The sequence below is a fragment of the Candoia aspera genome, chromosome 7, assembly GCF_035149785.1.
Source record: "Candoia aspera isolate rCanAsp1 chromosome 7, rCanAsp1.hap2, whole genome shotgun sequence".
In the NCBI taxonomy this organism is placed as follows: domain Eukaryota; kingdom Metazoa; phylum Chordata; class Lepidosauria; order Squamata; family Boidae; genus Candoia; species Candoia aspera.
This window is the reverse complement of record NC_086159.1, coordinates 80688927-80707233: the sequence shown is the minus strand read 5'-3', so window position 1 is coordinate 80707233 and position 18307 is coordinate 80688927. Positions and strand designations below refer to the sequence as shown.

The window sequence follows — 18307 nt, the reverse complement described above, 5'->3', positions numbered from 1 at the left end:
TTTTCCTCTTTCCTGCAGGTTAGGCCAAAGACTCTGATCCCAGACAGCCTCCCAGTTTCTCCAGGCAGAGATCAACCTTCCAAGCAACCTCCAACGTTTCAGAAGGCAACTGTGGTCAGCATCAAAAACCCAACTCCTGCCCTCCCCACTGCCAATAATACTGTTAGCCATGTACAGACGTCCAGCAGCCAATCGCAAAGTGTCGCAGAGACGGCAGCCCTCTCCTCATCCCTAAGTAGTGCTGGGGTAGCATATGCCGTTATCTCAACATCTCCCAATAATGCAATGCCCATCAATACCAGCGCTGCTGTCTCGGTGGTTAATGACAGCATTAAAGTGCAACCACTTCTCATCAGTGCTGACAGCAAGGTAGGTTTCATTAAGGACCTGCAGACATTATAAATGACTAAGTTAAGACAATATCAGGACAGCGGATCTGAGTTTTTCCTTACCACAGTGACTCCCCTTATGAATAAAGTGAGAATCTTGTATTCCTCGGTAAGTGGGATTCATAATCAAATCCTATCACTTGACCTTACTTGACAGTCGTGTTCATACAGAAGAAGGCATTCGTTCGTTCATGTCTCCTGGAACTGGGCCACAGAAGAGGTTAAGGGTTAACTGGCTTGAAAGCTAAGCGAGGGAGCTTTTGCAGAATCGGTGGATTCATTATTGGCCTTCAGTTGCGGTATTCAGAAGTGGCTGAGAGTCCTGAAACATCGTACATTGCAAACCAATTAAGTGGCCATAATGGTAATCAGATCAAGATGTTATCAGAGCAACATTGGCCTTTACGAGTACCAGGAAACAGACACAAATACCAGAGCTGATGTAACTGTTAAGAATCCAGAGAGAATGTCCATAGCTTTATTTTTAATGGAGAATGTGACCCCAAAGGGAACAGGTATTCCCATCACTTCCTGGGCTCCTTGGCTGTGTCTTAGATGGAATGCAGGCCTTTCCTTTTATATTCCACTCTCATCTAGTCCTTTTCAGACCCCTGATAGCTACTAAAGGATACAAACTGCCCTATCTCCATGTGATTAGACTGTTGTCTGCAGATTGATGACCCCTTACTCCATAAGTCTAAATGCCCTTTCAACAACTTTATATATAGATCAAGGATGCAAAATGGGAGTATATCTGTGACCCTGTTTTGCTTTTGGGGGGTGGTTTAAGCCTTGCAAATGCTTAATGCAGCCATTTCACCCATTCACCCCTCCTGACACCCCCCCCCCCCAATGTGGTTATGGACCCCACACACACTTCTGAAATGCAGTCCTCAATATGTCACACAAAGCCTGGTGAGGACCTCAAGCTGACAGATGGTGGGCTCCCTGCGAGGGAATGAAAATAATCATTTATTCGGACTAATGTCCAGCGTGTTGTTAACTGTAGGGAAGTGATAATTTTTGGTCTCTTTGAGGTAAAGTCTGTACTCTTATTTGAGAATCAGTTCTATTGAACTGAGTGGATCTGTGTAAACAGCCAAAAGGTAACCCTGAAATTGTTGTTTCTGACCAAGACCAAAAAGATATATTTCATAGACAAATTAAACATATGAGAAAAAGTTGGAAAAATGATTTTTAAAAAAGAAGAAACTTACTTTGCCATTTCCTTTGACTTAAAGCACAAATCAGAGTGGTTTCTGAGGACTTCCAGGGTGTGGCTACAGGATAGACTAGTAAGTTGAAAGAACATCTCAGAAGGAGCCACTGGCAAACAACTTCCATACTGTTGCCAAGAAAACCAGTGTTGAGCTTGATCTGAGGGCATTTTCACCTTTATTGTGCATGTACCATTCACATCATGCTAATTTCCTGCAAAGCAAGGTCGGGGGCAAGAAATAGAATAACAAAATGCAAAGTGGTGGTGGGATCTTCACTCCAAAACAGAGAACTGTTATTTGGAGTCCATCATTTTCTCCTCCAGCATCCCATTTCATAGAATCTGAAACTAACAAGATTCAGAAACAAGTACCTTGACCTGGAAATGCAATAGAGGAGAATTTGAGCCCTAGATGTCAAATTTCTGATTGCTTTACAAAGCCCAGTGCAAGACAAAATGAGTAACGCTTACAGAAATCATTACATATCCCCTGGAAGAACATGGCTATGTTCCACACAAAACACAATTCCATACTGAAACCAAGTAACAGCAACAAACTAACTCAGCACAGCACACAGAGCACAAAACAAGATGCAGACCTCTTCCATTCTGTTGACAAGCAGGTTATATGACTCGAGGAAAATAATTCTGTTCTCCTAGGCCAGTGTTTCTCAACCTTGGCAGCTTGAAGATGTGTGGACTTCAACTCCTGGAATTCCCCAGCCAGGAGTTGAAGTCCACACATCTTCAAGCTGCCAAGGTTGAGAAACACTGTTCTAGGCTGTCTGACTTTGAAAAAGCTCAGCAATTCAGGGTTTGGCAATTGTAGGCTAGATTGGAAAGTCCAAAAATATCATCAGAGAAGTTGGTGGCAAGCTACCTCCCTACTGTTGACAAAAAACCCCCAACAAACCCTACATAGATGAAATTGTCAGGAGTTGAGCTCAATTTAGAGGATACCTTTATAGGATGCTTACCTGACATTCACATCTTATTCCACCTTCTCTGCTTTTATATTGACAGAGCAGACCTTGGTTTAAAGTCTTTGCAGCATTTCCCAACCTTGGTAACCTTAAGTCTGGCTGGGGAATCCTGGGAGCCAAAGTCTACACGCCTTGAAGTTGTCAACGTTGGGAAACACTGGCTGGAAGACTTCCTTTCTTTTCGCCATGTATGTTTGTTTATTTTCAGGGAGAGATCCTGTCTTATTTTCACCCATCTCTTGATTGGCAGGTCATCATCATTCAGCCTAAAGTTCAAACTCAGACAGAAAATAAAGTGGAGATAAAGAAACCTGCTGAAGAGTCAACTCAGGGACCTGCTACCAAAAAGAAAAAAGATGAGAATCCAGAGGTAAAGAAGCCCCCTTTATTATCTTTAAAAGTGTAATGCATGCTTGTTGTGCACACAGATGGTACTCTTTGGGTACTCTTTGTGGAAAGGAGAAATAGATCAAAGATTGAAGTAGACACCATTGCGTATTTCTCAGTTTTCTTTTTATTTACAACTTTTGCCAGTGGCAGCTTGCTAGAGAATACAGCCACAAAATACAGCTGAGGCAAATGTAATGCTCCTGTTTTCTAGCCTTAAGATTGGGTATCACCTCCTCTATGTTCTCCATCACTCTCCCCACCTTTCTTTCATCTTCTGTGGAGAACATTTCTCCTTTCAGCCTTCACTCCAGTTTATGCTGTGCCTGCACTACACTCTCGTCTCTTAACGAAACAATAAGTGTGTCAGTTGGCTGTTGCTTCTCCAAAGTCCAGTAAATAATTGCACCAGGAAGAATTCGCACCATAACAAGTTAAATAGGCCAAATAGGATTTGTCTAGCTGATAACACACAATTATTCATTAATTCACTTTCTAAAGCTTGCTTTTGCTCGGTGCAGAATGGTTCCTCTGAAAAGATGGCGCTGTGATAAATAACATATCTGCTTTCCCATTCTTCACTGAGAACGTGTTGAAAATGGATATTCGCTTGTGTTTTACACAGAGTTGACATGGATAATGTATTTGACAGTTGTCTTAAGGATTAAAAAAAGGGACGCGGTGGCGCTGCGGGTTAAACCGCTGAGCTGCTGAGCTTGCCGATCGGAAGGTCGGTGGTTCGAATCTCAGTGACGGGGTGAGCTCCCGCTGCTAGTCCCAGCTCCTGCCCACCTAGCAGTTCGAAAACATGCAAATGTGAGTAGATTAATAGGTACCGCTTTGGCGGGCAGGTAACAGTGTTCTGTTTAGTCATGCCGGCCACATGACCACAGAAGTGTCTATGGACAAACGCTGGCTCTTCGGCTTTGAAACAGAGATGAGCACCACCCCCTAGAGTTGGACACAACTGGACTTAATGTCAAGGGAAACCTTTACCTTTACCTTAAGGATTAAACTTGTGTATAAACTGCTTTTCTTGCATCCTCTAAAATGATTTTGATCAGAAGGTGGGGGATGGCAGAACTTAATTTTTAATAAAATGATCTTTTTGTGCATTGTGTAAAGCTGTCGTTTACATTGCTAATATCGCTCCACAGAACTTACGTTTGGTTTTAAAATTAGACTACAGTTGGCTGGGTTGAGCTATAAAGGTGTCTTTGTCAGATGTTCTACGGAGCTGAATTTTAGTCATCAACCAGAACGTTGTCTAAGATTTGTCTAGCTGATAACACACAATTATTCATTAATTCACTTTCTAAAGCCACACACTCACCAAGTGACTCAAGACAGAATTCCTGGAGTGACAATATTTGAGAGATAATCTTAAAAATATACCTGTAGTTCTTAGAAATACTCATTTTTGGATAAAAATGGTTATATGTGAATTGTAAAATGACACTAATTCTAAAGAGTATAGGAGATAGCACAAATACCCCACCATCATTACTCACATTCAGTAGGTTTAGTAATTGTTTTTGAAATAGTATGGCCCAGGCAGAACAAACTTCTGCCACATTTGCATTTTTTTCATTATAAAACATTCCACATAGAATATATTTAGTGTTGCATCTATTCTATTAAATCTGCTCTACCTCACTTGACCGTTTTTTAAGAAGCATCCTGGGAACTGAGAAGAACACGTCAGCCACACGGTCAGAGCAGAAACAGGTATCCGCTCCATACACAGCCACTCAACAACCAAAGTTTTAACCTATTGGCAGCGGATCTATTTAATGGACCCTGATAGGCTACCCAAACAGATAAGTATGGCTCAGCCCACCTCCTGGGTAAGTCGACTTACCAAAGTGATTTTACAGCGTGGGTTTCCCACCCAATGTTTATTCTGAGATGCCTCCCAGGCAAAGGAAATGTTTAAATACAAAGTCCTAGATATCAGTGCCTGGACAGAGATGGAGTTATTGGCAAAAAATAGATCTTTAAACTGGTTAGCTAAGAACAAATCCACTTTCCAAACCGAAAAATACCTTCAGTGAGTTTGACTCAATTCTTGAGAAGGGCCGATTCTAAAGCAAGATTTGAGTTGTTGGATTCCATGGCCAAATACGGGCACTTCCATCTATTGCCATCTCATGGCAGGACATGTATATGTGGTGCCCCAGCCATCGAAGATACTGCTTGTTTGATTGCCAACCATGTGCCCCTTTTAGGCTTAGATACCTAAAATCCTTACTTGAAAGAGCAGCCCACGGGGGCCCGAACCACAGATTGTCGTATTTCCTCCTGGGCTCTAATGTATACTGTATATTGTTTCAGAACGGCTAAGTTTATAGACAAGGCAGCTCGGATAAGAATCCATTATATTGACCAGATCAGGGTATCATGTGAAGGCGTTGTATTTATCGGAACATCGGCAGTTTGTACTAAGCACATACGTATTTTATTATTGCATTTTCTTCTAAATAGACCTTGCATTTTACCTTTATTTTATTTTTAATATTTGATAAGGTCGCAAGACTAATCAATCAATCAACTATCTATTTATCTATCTATCCAACAATTTTACCGTGAGTTTATTTATTTGAAAATAAAAAATGATATGTAGTACATGAATCACTATATTGTTTATAGATTGTAAATGGTACGTTTTATTAATATAATAATTATTAATAATATTCTTAATAATAAAATTATTATTTTATTATAATAAAATAACATGGAGTTATTGGCAAAAAATAGATCTTTAAACTGGTTGGCTAAGAACAAAGCCACTTTACAAAACGAAAATACTTTCAGTGAGTTTGATGCAGTTCTTAAGAACTTTATTGGTAATATTGCTTAGCATTTACACTGAACTTTGTGGCATTTCATTTATTTTAGCCCAGGATTTCTTACAGCAACACTGAGAGAAAGATTAGTGTTATCTGTGTATTACAGAAGGGAAGATGCAGGAAGTGTAATCGATCAAGGTTCCCTGGTAGGTTTATAGCAGAAGGGAGATTTTAATGAAGGATCTCCTGTTTTACAAATTATTTCTGAGCCAATGCACTAACACTAAACTTGCCCCTATTACTGTTGCTGTTATTAATTATTTTCTTATTGGGGTAGGTTCTAATGCATGATTTGAAACAGTACATCTTGACAGTTATGCTGTACCATAAATACAGAATGTATGCATATTTTTGAAACAACCAGATTTGAAATGATTCATGTTATAACATCTAAACTGGATTTTAATATTTTGCTTGCCTTCATTATATGACTAGTTTGCCGGTTTTGCAATTTTACTGATTTTCCAGATTTTTTTCATAGCCATAAAATCAAGCCCCTGTTAGGTCTGAGGGATTCTGCCAGTTGTTCAAGGAGTCTGCCCTAGCAAAATCATGTCTCCACATTTAATTCTGATACTTTCTGCTCCTGCTTTGCTTTTCTATATCAGGGTGAACCCCAGAATAATTACTCTATCACATTAACTGGTCTGTTCAGAAATGAGGCTCAAAACACCACAGAGACAAGCCAGTTCATAAAATGCGGCCATGTTTTCATAATTGCTGTGGGTAACAGGGAAAGAAGGAATCCGAGCAAGTGTGCTATCTCAGATTAAGTGTTGCTAGGCCAACTAGACAGAAACACTGAGCTGGGAAAAGCTTATTTACAACAGACAGAAAAATCCTAGCCCCATGGCCAAGAGCCATGTTAATTGACTTAATTTAATACCCTCCTGGGGATACAGAGGCCTTCTGCCTGCACTCTCCTTACACATCCATGTTGTAATTCTTCCTTGGGTTGATGCCTTCATCCCTCCATTTCTATCTTTCCAAGACGCAACCCTGCGATGCAACTGTTTCTACGAAACTTAAAAGCCCATGGGTGAATTCCAACCCTCCTTAGAGTAGACCTATTGATACTAATAGGACTTATGTTAGTTATCATCATTTTAAGAGCCATGTTAACTTCTCCAGATTCAAAGGTTTGCTAGATTGGGGTCAGGAAGGCCATATTTACTCTTGTGGAAAGAATAAAAGCCTTCCACACAAGCTGTAGATTGTCTTCTTCCCCATTAGTAGGAGACAAATTTCTTCAGAGCTATCATGTGTGTACGTTCTTCTAAAAGAGGCGAGAAGAAGAAAATGTCAAGGCAAGTATTAGCTGTGTCTCTTGACCATCTGCCTGGAGCAAATGTGGCTATCTCAGAGGGAAGGCCAACTGTTGCTTTCTCACAATTAGTGAGCAGAAGACTTGAGAGATGCACAGGAATCAGCTGCAGATTGAGCATAATATTGGTACTCCGATTCAAGGGAAAAATGAGGCAGAGAAGAGCTTTATTGGAAGAGAAAACACACGTTGGAGGCCACTGGAGACCCAACCACTGAGACCTGGTGGCCATCCAAGGAGGAGGGTGTGCAAATCCTTTTGGCAAGTTGTGTGGCACTGCCAAAATGGCCACTGGTCATCATCTCCCTCTTGGTGGATCAATAAAGAGGAGTCCCAGATGAAGATCATCCTAACGGTCTTGGCCCACTTCTCTCTGCTGCTCAGCTGAGGAATCCACAAATTTTAATGGAATCTTTTCCTCCTAAAATAATACTCTCCTTCTCAGCTTCATGTTTAGATATGGAGAAGATGCAGAAATGGTGGCCTTAGTGACCACAACGTGGCTCAGTTCTTCTCACCTTCCACTAATCCCCAAGATACATCAGAGGGTCAAAGTTGAAACTGTTGGTATTTCTTTGTTTTTGCAAGGACCAAGCCATTAAGGTTACTATGGTAACAAATCACTCTGGCAGGGTGAACAGGTCAAACTTAAGTATCCTTAGTTTTGGGTGTGAAAAGAATGACCCTATAAGGAAATTGCCTGGAGGGCAGATTGCCTGGGCTTGTTAGTTTCAGCTTCCTTTCTACACAGCCTTCCTCCCAGTCCTCTCTGAGCGCGTGTGAATGCACAAGCTTGTAAAATATGTTTTTGTGCTTTCTGTAAATACATTTATTTTTATAGAAATGTCTGGTGTGTGTTTTTTCTGATCTCTCGGGCCAAACGCTTTCCAGCACTCTGCCACAGAAACAGCAAAGATAAACCTCATAACACCATGGCTGAGTGTAGAGGATTTATTGAGGGTTTCTCACCTGGTCCCAATACCTGCCTTATATGGGGAGGGCATCGGAAGCTGGGCTTCCTAGAGGAAGGAAACAAGGAAGAGGTCCTTGATCAGGATCTTCTGTTGTTGTTTTTTGCTGGTTGGGTTTTATGGTAGTTGAGCTGGGAAGCAGCAAATGGAAGGTAGGAAGGAGAGCTGTGTACCAAATACAGAATGAAATAATTCCTGGATTACTCACCTGAATCATTACTAGCTAGATGGCAGTCAGTTATTGCCTTCTTAGCCTCAAGCAAGAACCTGGAGAGCGTCCCTCACCCTTCCATCCTGTTGTCCCACCTCCAAGCTAAAGAGGCAAACTTTGCACTTTAGAGCACCTGTAAGTGATCTAGGGTCATGTCTTTTCCATCCAGTCTCACAGACTTGGTGTCCTGAGAGTCCTTTTTAGGCCTCTGGGCAATTTCTTACAAGATTCTGACTTAGACAAGCATTTTCTTAGTGGTCATCAACTCAGGTAGGACTGAGTACCTTTGTCTGCTAGTAAAAGAACTTCCAATTTTCCATCACAACAGAGTTACCCTGCAAGATCAGATTTTTATCCCAAAGATCAATTAAAGTATAACAGGATGCAGTTTTTAAGACTGACGCCCTTCTGCTGTGGTCCACCACTTCTCTAAAGTGGAAAGGCAGCATTTTAGATGCTTACACGCTATTTAAAATCTCTGCAGACCAGTTCTGTTTTTCTGTTCCTCAGGTGTCATTCCAAGAGAAGAAGTATCCAGCTCCAGGTTCTTCCTTGCTGCTTCCAAGAATTATTTACTCCAGTCTATTAGAATAGCAGCTTAACCATTCCAGGATAGCCAAGAAAATTATCCTATCAGTGGTAGTTGGGAAGGGGAAACTTCATCTCCTTGAAAGAATGAGGAGATGGTTCTCTTGTTCCCAAGTTGGTGTGTTCCTACCATTTGAAAAGAATGGGAATTCACAGATGAGCAAGGAGTGATTTACTCCCACCTAGATGTCATTCTGTAAGGATTTTTGTTTTTGTTCTGCTTTTCCTGCTATTTCTGTAATTACCTTGAAAAAAAGCCTACTCAAGTATACAAACTTTAATTACAGACATAGCTTAATCAGTGTATCAAACTAAAGTATTTGCATGTTGATTGCCCAGTATGTTTATGGATGTGTCATACCATATATGACTTTAAACAAATATAGTCAGGCTAAATTAATGTCACAAGGCTCACATTAAACCATTCTCTAGATTTGTAGCATAGCTAAATAAACACTCTTCCTAGTATTTCCAATCTCTCTGCCTTCCATTTCTTCACTCATGCTAAACTATATGACCTCCACTATCGTATTCTTTTTCATGGTTCATCACACTGTGTTTTTCTTGAGTGTGAGGAGTCTCTGACCTTGCAGGAAACAGCAACGCGGGGTGCTGTGGCAAGAGTTTAAAAGATAGTACTCCACAATTCCAGAATCCAAATTTACCCGCCTTCTGTTTATGGATGTGTTGATTTAGCAGGAGTGTTTTGTTAAAAGGGTCTGTGGGTTATCACTATTGATACCTGGGATATACAGTTGAGGTCTGCTTCTCGTTTCTCAATTTTTATGGGTGTGCTAAAGAAACAAGTATATATTATTGTCTTGGCATTGACTACATAAGCTTTGGGTTAATTTATTTTGTTCCTTGAATAAGCTTTAGTTGATTAACATGCATTTATGCAATTAGTGTAATTAGACCTAACTGTGTAATTAGTATAAATGCATGTTAACGACAACTAGAACATATAATTACAACATGATTTTTTTATATATAAAAAAACAAAACTTATCAAATTATGCAGAGAGAGAGATACTGCTGATTTCTTAAGGCATTCATTGATATTTTTACCGCACCATGAAATGAAGAAAAACATACCAAGTACGCTGGTCTTTTAAAAAGAAAAGTAAAAAAGTAGATAGAAATACTGTAGCTTCTGTGTAACAGCAGCTGGATCACAGAAGAACAGATAATACATCACACCTTGCAACATGATAAAATGGTTGGGAAAAAAAACAAATAAGTGTTTGTTTATTTAATTTGCATTGTAGAGCTGTACTTAATATTCACAATAGTGGAGTACGCTGGATATTTCTGAACCCTGTTTTTGTCTCACTGATGTGGATGTCAGGGAGCTTTAATCTTCTCTTCACCGGTTCCCACTTTGAGGGAAACAGGGAAACTCTAAAAAGGGTCACAGAGCCCTGTAGTTGGAAGGGACATTGTGGGTCATGGACTCCAACTCCCTGCTCTGTGCAAGAACTGAAACTAAGACTTCCCAGACATTGGGCGAAGGGAGATTCCTATTAAAGCACCTCCCTTTGATTAGTGAAATGTGTTGACCATTAGACGTGTCTTCCTAACATTCCACTGGATTCTGCTTTTATATAATTAAGGCCTACTTAATTCTGCATCCTACTCAGGTCTCATCCTTCGGTGTGACACCTCTTCAGCTGTTTCCCCATCAAGCATCTTTCCCTAGCAAGAAAGATTCCAAATTCCCTCAATCTCTCTTTGCAACACTTAAGTTTCCAGTCCCCAGTCACTCTTGTGGCCCTTTGTGAGTAAGACACAGAACGAGAGACAGCCCACAAGGTTCTCCCTGACTGATGCGGGATATAGTGATTGGGAACGGTGATGATCTTCTAGGTAATGCTGACGACCATGTTCTAGGTGCAGTTGACTTCCCATTGGGTCTGGCTGGAGCGTTGCTCTTGCTGGCCAAGTTGAAGCAGCTCAAGGGGGCATGGAAGCGACTGAGCACATCGGAGTTGCTGGGAAGGTGCCAAACAACATGGACGGCGAGGGAAGAATTGCCACAATGGCTGTGCAAAGTGTTTTTCCTGCCTGAAGAGGATCCAGGCTACACCTGCTGCAAGCACAGGCTCGGTTCCTTATTGGAAGAGAAAGGGAAAGGGCTTGGAGAGAGAGTTTCTCCACTCTGGGGAAGAAGAGAGGTTCCTGGACTGGGCAGCTGAAGCTTGCCTTCCATGAGCCCGTACTTGCAGCAGGTGCAGCCTGGTTCCTCTTCAGGTGCAAGCGCAGCACCAGCCTCCCCAGCCACCCGTGCAGCTTTCTCACCTGGAAGCGGCCACTTACTCGCCTGCCAGCCTGCTTGCAAGCATCCTGGGGCTTGCGACTTCCTCCTGGTTTCCCCACTGACTTTGTCGGAAACCGGCGGGAAGTTGCGAGGAGGTGCTCGCTTAACAACCCATGGTCCTCGCTTAACAACGGCAACGGGGACTACAGGGATCGCCGTTGCTAAGCAATGCAGTCATGTGACATTGTGCTTTATGACCGCATCACTGAGGAAGGTAGGTCAGATCCAATGGCTTGAAGTCCTGGAGGCGAAAAGTAACCAAGAAGGATGGGAAATCCTATGAAATGAGGATATTCTTGTCCTCTCGGAACTCCTTTCTAGATGAAAGTCTTGGGGATGTCTAATTGCTGACGTTGCCATACAGGAAAAGGAAATCCGAAGCTGAAAAGACAGAATTACAGTGGGAACATGGAACGTAAGAAGTATGAACATGGGAAAGCTCAGCACAGTGAAAGATGAGATGAAACAACTATCATTTGACAACTGAGGCAACAGCAAATTGAGGTGGACCTGGATTGGACACTTTCAGTCAGAAGATCACACCATTTATGACTCAGGACATGAAAGACAAAGGAACGGTGTTGCTTTTATAGTTAGGAAGGGTATAGCAAGAAGGGGACTTGGCTGCAATGCAGTCAGGGACCAAATAATGTCACTTACAGTTCATGGACAACCCTTTAGTAAGGCAACTATCCAGTGTTGTGCTCCAGCCACTGATGCAGAAGAGATGAGTTTTATGATTAGCTTCAAACTGACCAAGTTCCTCTATATTGCAGTTTGTCAAAACCACCACTACTTATCCTGGGCCCCAGTAAAACCCTAGCAAATTTTAAGCAGGTGATCTGGGACCTAAATAGCCAGGCAGATGAGGCTAACATTTTTTACCTTTATGATAGAATTGCCAGATTTTCCAAGATCATGGACATTCCACACAGGAGGCCTTCTGCTCTGGCCCGAGTCAATGTGCTGCTCATAAAGGTGATAACTGGAAGATTGTCTCCATATGAAAATTGTACTTGTTCAAGCATAGAAGTTGAATCTGTATCTCAGGTTCTATTAGCATCCACTTTATACACAACAGCAATTTCAACTCTTAATTTCAGTTATTAGAAATTTTGACCTCCCTCATGATGAGGAGATTGCTGTTTCTCTTTTAAGCAACCAATTTTTTGATGTATCAACAACAGTGGCAAAATTTCTACCTATAGCTTTAGCCAATAGAAACTGACTGGTGCCTTTGATTTTCTTAGTTTTATGTCATTTTTAATGCATGCATTTTAATGGTTGTATGTTTTACAGTAATTATATTGGTTTGGTCTTGGACCTAATTGTAATAATCTTCAAGATAAACTGAAGATTGAGCAAGGTACCAAAAATGACAAAACTTCTTCTGGTAAATTAGAAATAAAAGGAAAGCCAAAGAGGGTATGGAGCCCTGGCTGGTGATCCTGATGCTGCCGAGGGAAGGAGGAAACTAGCTTTGGAGATAGACCGGGGGGGCGGGGGGGGTAAGAGGGAACTTGGCTAACACAAACGAATTCAGGTCTCTGGGGCCAGATGGATGATCTCCAAGGGCCCTAAAGGACCAGCAGATGTGACTGAAGAACCACTCTTGGCACTCCTTGGGGACTCCTGGGGACCTGAGAGGTCCCAGAAGCCTGGAGGTGAGCCGGCGTCTTCCCCATCTCCCAAGGGGGAAGGAGGAAGACCTGGGAAGTCTGGATTTGCAGTGGGCCAGGGCCCTGAGCCCACCATCCAGCAGCATCTCTGGGGGCCCTGGAGAGGCAGGGCGCGATCTGCGGGAGCCGGCACGGGTCTCTCGCAGAGGGATTCTGCCAGACTGACTTTATTTTTTATTTATTTTTTATTTATTTATAAATTTATTCACCGCCCATCTCCCCCTCATTTATCCCCTTCTTCAATAGAGCTACCGGCTAAGTGGCTCAGGGAGTGGCGTAGCTGTGGTATCCCTGGAATAGATGATCTCTCATTTACTTTCCATTTACTCTGTGATGATTCTATTCATGCAGCTTAAAATTGCTGATCTATTTCCTTTTTCCTTCCCATCACTATGTTAGGCTGTGACTCTTTGACATCTTTGTTTTCTAAGAAAGATTGTGGGGCCCAGAAATACTTTTGGGAATAAGTGGGTGCATTTGCCATAGGTTGTTTTTTTTTACATTTATTTTTCATAATATCAGAATTAAAAAATTAAAGATGATGTGGCAGTGTGCATTAATAGGTCAGAGAGGCACATAAAATACTGAATCAAACCTTTGTTTAATAATAATTTAAAACAATAAATCTACCTGTATCTGAATAATTTGATTTTGTTTCATCTAAACTCCCAAAGGATCCAGAGAATATAAAATACACATACTTGTGGCATCTCTTTGCGGGGTTAAAATAAAGCTTTCAGTTACTGCTTTGGTATGGTGAAGCTACAGTGGAATAGCTGGAGTTCTTAATGAGAATAATCAAAGGATACGAAATAACATTTTTATTCATTTTATTTCTTCTCTAGAAAATTGCCTTTATGGTAGCGCTAGGCCTGGTTACGACTGAATACTTAGAAGGTAAGAATGCTTATCTTACTAGAAAATGTTCCATTTTTAGAGGCAATATATTCCAATATAATAAACAGATTATTTTATGAAAGGGGATAGGAAACCTCAGCCTGTATGACAAAAACCTTTGGGGGGGGCTGATCAGTATGAAGGGGAAAGTCTGGCAGCAGAAGGCCTTGCCCCGTTGTTGAGTAATGATTTTAAGCGATTTATTTAGCTTTGCTAATGCAGCATATACTATAATACTACGTAGCCAAACTGGAGTATCTTTAGTTTATTGCAGAACTCTAAGGGCAAACTACATGATACATTAAATGCAAGTTTGCATTTAATCAGTTCTCATGTTTGCTTTTAAAAAAGAAAGTGAAATGCTGCAAGATCAGGATCAAGACAGTAATGAAAGGAGATTAACCCAGTATTATCCATACCATAATACTGATAACATTAAGTCTGAAAAGCTTTTAAATTCTGATAACCAACATTTTATAAAGAACTCAGATTTCTTCATGTATCTTTAGAAGTAGACTGTGCAAACATCATGACATGTCAAAGATAACAACTCTACTACCCGTACTTAAAGAGCTTGTTAGGATTGGAAATCAGAGGTGGCTATCTGGATTTTCCCCCTTTTTCTAACTAAGGTTAGAAATGAGCTAAATGGTTTGAGTTTTAGTTTTCATATTCATAGGCTTTTCCCTCTTGTCTCTGCAAGCCACAGTTCCTTTGATATCAACCAGAATACAGGTAGTCCTCAACTTATGACCATTCGTTTAGCGACCATTCAAAATTATGATGGTGCTGAAAAAAGCGACTTACATCCTTGCATTTACAGCCGTCACAGCGTTGCTGCAGTCATGTGATCAAAATTCAGGCACTTGGCAACCAGCATGTATTTACAACAGTTGCAGCATCTTTGGGTCAGGTGACTGCCATTTGCGACCTTCCCAGCTGGCTTCCAACAAGCAAGCTCAATGGGGGAAGCCAGATTCACTTAACAACAACATGATTCACTTAACAACCATGGCAAAAATGGTCATAAAATCAGGCGTGACTCACTTAACTGCTTCGCTTAGAGATGGAAGTTTTGGTCCCAATTGTGGGCATAAGTCAAGGACTACCTGTACAACAGTGGAACAGCGTTACACAATTTGGCCCTGGGTTGTGAAGGAAAATATATCGCAAGGCTTGCAATAGCAAATTAGCATGACCCAAATATTGTGGGCTTTTAAGCTTCTGTGTTTCTAGGAAAACAAATTTTGCATTGCTGGATCAGTCCCAAAAAAGAACTTCAGAAACAGAAAGCCAAAAATAACCGGGGCTGATTCAGTCAACCAAACGTGAGTAATGGTTGGTCTGATCAGAGGGTCGGCTCAACTGCAAAAATCATCTGATCAAATGAGCTTCATCTGAATATTTCATTTTACGTACAGAAAAATAACCCTTCTGCAATTGATTGTAGAAATCCAGAGCAAACGTCAGGAAAGAAAGAGGAGGAGCACCGCCAACCCCGCTTACAGTGGACTCTCAGAGACCGAGGTAGCCCGGCCCTCACCCCCCTTCGCCGTTGGTTCTGCCAGAGAACTTGATTCCTTTCCGTTTTTTTCTTTGTCCCTCCTCACAAGATTCTTCAAGGCTCTAACAAGCCTCTTTGTAAATCCCATACAGGAAAGTAATCCAGGTCACTCTCTTGGTTTGTTATTTGTATATTCTTTGAATTACTAAGACATCAGCCAGTTTCATTGGTATTGTCCTGACTAAGCAAGGACCACACCGAGACGAGGAAGAAGTCTCTAGTGTTTTATTGCTGCTATTGTAGACAGAAAATCCTACCAAACTGAAGAAGCGTGGGAAAACCCAGACAGATAAACCCCAGACTCAAGGCAGGTCTGTTCTGGGTTTCTTTGAAGGACAGCTCAAATTCTCTCTACTACACATGCGTTTCCCCCACTGGATAGGGGCCCCCTCCTGCTCACCATCAGTACTCATGACAGGGATATCCAGTTTAACCTCTTTTTTCATACCCTTCCTGTAGCCTGTCATTTGTAAATCCACTTTCAGATCAGTCTCAGTTTTGTCCCTCTTCTATGAAATCTTTTAAATGGACGTTTAATTACAGTCTGTCTGTAATGGCAGGATGCATCGTTTACAAATATCTTTCATTACATCCAGTGTTAAAGTATTCTCCATCCTGTATTAGTAAGTCAAATTTAAGTGTTCTTCTCCTTAGTTCCTTCTGGTTCCCTCTGGTGTCCCACCTTCAAAGTCCCATCCTATCATGTGTGTTTTTTTTAAGAATTCAAAACAACAGTATTTTCCCGTGGGAAGGATTCTTATAATTAACTCTAAAATCTTATTTCAATCTATGTGGACCCTTAGTTCATTTGTAACGTTCTAAAATCAATGTTTTAATCACCCTTTTGCTGTTTATTCCCACTTACCCACCATTTTTTTCTTAAGTCATTAAACTTGTATTTAAAACTTATTTTGCTGAGGATTGAAGGAAACTCACCCAGTGTTTTTAGACTTGTCAATTCAAAGGTTCCTAATAGCTGAAAAGCAGTTAACAAGCAATTTCCAAACGTGATTAGAAAAGGAAGTATGCAAACCCAGAGTCCTTTCAAAGGTGCCGACCACTGTTTGAGCAAGGTGGCTATTCCCTCGTCTCCCAGAGCTCTAAACCGACTGGAGACCACTCTCTTGCAGTCTCCTCACGAGGAGCAGCTGTCTGGAGCACTTGTGGGTGATCTCAAGTCCTTTCCTTGTCCAGAGAGGAATCCCAAAGAGCTGGTCTATTTTGGCATTTCTTCCCCGGCAGTCCAGCTGAAGTGGCTTATATTCAGAAAGGAAACAGGAAGGGTCAGGCCAAATTAAGATGATCTCTGTGAGTTTACACTGCCATTTATAGGAGTGTGGGAAATGTTTAAAATCCCAACAGTTTTTAATTCAAAACATCCTATTTTGAATTCAGAGTCCCCCATCCTGAGTGTAGAATAAGTGTTCTTAGTATAAAAAAGGTGGTTTCAGTCATCCAAGAAGTGTTTCAAGCCTGAAATAGGGTGTTTTGAACCCAAAATAGGGCACTTTGAATTTAAAATAGGCTGTTTTACACTCAAATTCAAAATATTTTACACTTCTCTATTTTCATCTGATTATTCAAGCTTCTTTTATTTGTGTGTAAGTACAGGGCAAGTCCATCCTACTGTTGCCTATTTTAGACAAAAAAAAGGTAGTTCGTGAGGTAGGGACAGCAGATTCTCCAGCCTTGACTCAAATGGATGGCAATTAAAACAGAAACAGAACATGCTGAAGAGGGTTTTATTTTTCCTGGTAATTTCTGACTCAAAATGGTTGACTCCAGTCAAGATTGTAACTTTGAAGGAGCACCTTTCTCCCCTGGCCTAGGTCTGGCCCAGCTCCCTGCAACTCGGGGAATTTTCCAGAGGCAAAAAGAACTCAGTGAAGCTTTAATCTGGCTTTTGCACTGGACCTGAGCACCCCTGATGGTCAGAACTTGGCTTTTTGCACGAAAAGCATTGCGGGCTAACACAGCATCACCAAGGTTGTGTGATGGTCCCAGTACCAGGATCTTAACTTTAGAAATTCTCCAGACAGTCCATTAGGAAGGTTAAAGAATTCATTTATTAAAATCTGATTACACACAGGACAGTTGCAAAGCTCTGAATAACGTTTTGGCTCCAAAGCATTCAAAGTAATTCCTTCTCTCTGACTTCACCCCTCCTCCCTGTCTTACAAACAAGCTCTTTCTCACTCCTAATTTTCCCCTTCCCAGCTCTTTGGACTAATTAGAGTCCAGGTGTCTTATCAGCTCGTCCTTGGCTCTAAGGGCTTGTGAAGGAATGTACTGAAGCATTCTCTCTGTGAAACCGCAAAGCAGCAAAGCTGACACAGATTTGTTTTCCCTCAGTTGATGCGTGTAGCAGTGCTTTATGGCAGGCGTGCAAAGGGAGTCTGACAGGTTGTGTTCTGGTTTTGGTTTTATACTGCACTGCTTTGATGGTTGAAATCTGAGTTTAACACCTCATGAGAATATTGGGGCAGCTGCTGTTCAGGCATGCGAAATGTGGGATGGTTTGGGTTTTTGAAAAAAAGTAGAGATTTAGAAATGCACGATTTATAGTACATAACCTCTCCTCACAGTTCTGGTGCAACATTGGAGAAAGAAGTGATGGTATTTAAATGTGGAAGCATATACTTATTTGCTTATTCCATTCTTTAACTTAAAACACTCCCAGTTCAGGAAACTTGTATCAGTAGCAGCAAATTTGACACAAAAGGAAAAGTGATAAGAGTGGGAAAGACATTATTTCGAAATGTTATTCTTTTCTTTCATTCCTCTTCCTCTGTATGCCTTATGTCTGAAATGGCTGACAGTTTTCAGGGTCAGATTTTATTTGTTTGTTTGTTTGTCATATTTCTCTACCATCCATCTCGCATGCAGTGACTCTATTTGTTAAACTTCCTTTGCTAAGAACTTCTGCTTT

The 18307-nt window shown here is 41.2% G+C and overlaps 2 protein-coding genes across 2 annotated transcripts in view; one reads left to right on the top strand and one right to left on the bottom strand.

Annotated features, from left to right (window-relative positions):
• PRR5 (proline rich 5) overlaps window positions 1-18307 on the bottom strand; it is a 544979-nt gene that overhangs the window by 382688 nt on the left and 143984 nt on the right. The gene's annotated exons all lie outside the window — the stretch shown is intronic.
• Window positions 1-18307, top strand: part of PHF21B (PHD finger protein 21B) — a 190945-nt gene that overhangs the window by 154138 nt on the left and 18500 nt on the right. The window contains exons 4-7 of the mRNA XM_063308355.1: window positions 19-369; window positions 2842-2961; window positions 13763-13814; window positions 15265-15341. Coding sequence (XP_063164425.1) covers window positions 19-369; window positions 2842-2961; window positions 13763-13814; window positions 15265-15341 — 600 coding nt within the window. The remainder of the gene's footprint in view (window positions 1-18; window positions 370-2841; window positions 2962-13762; window positions 13815-15264; window positions 15342-18307) is intronic.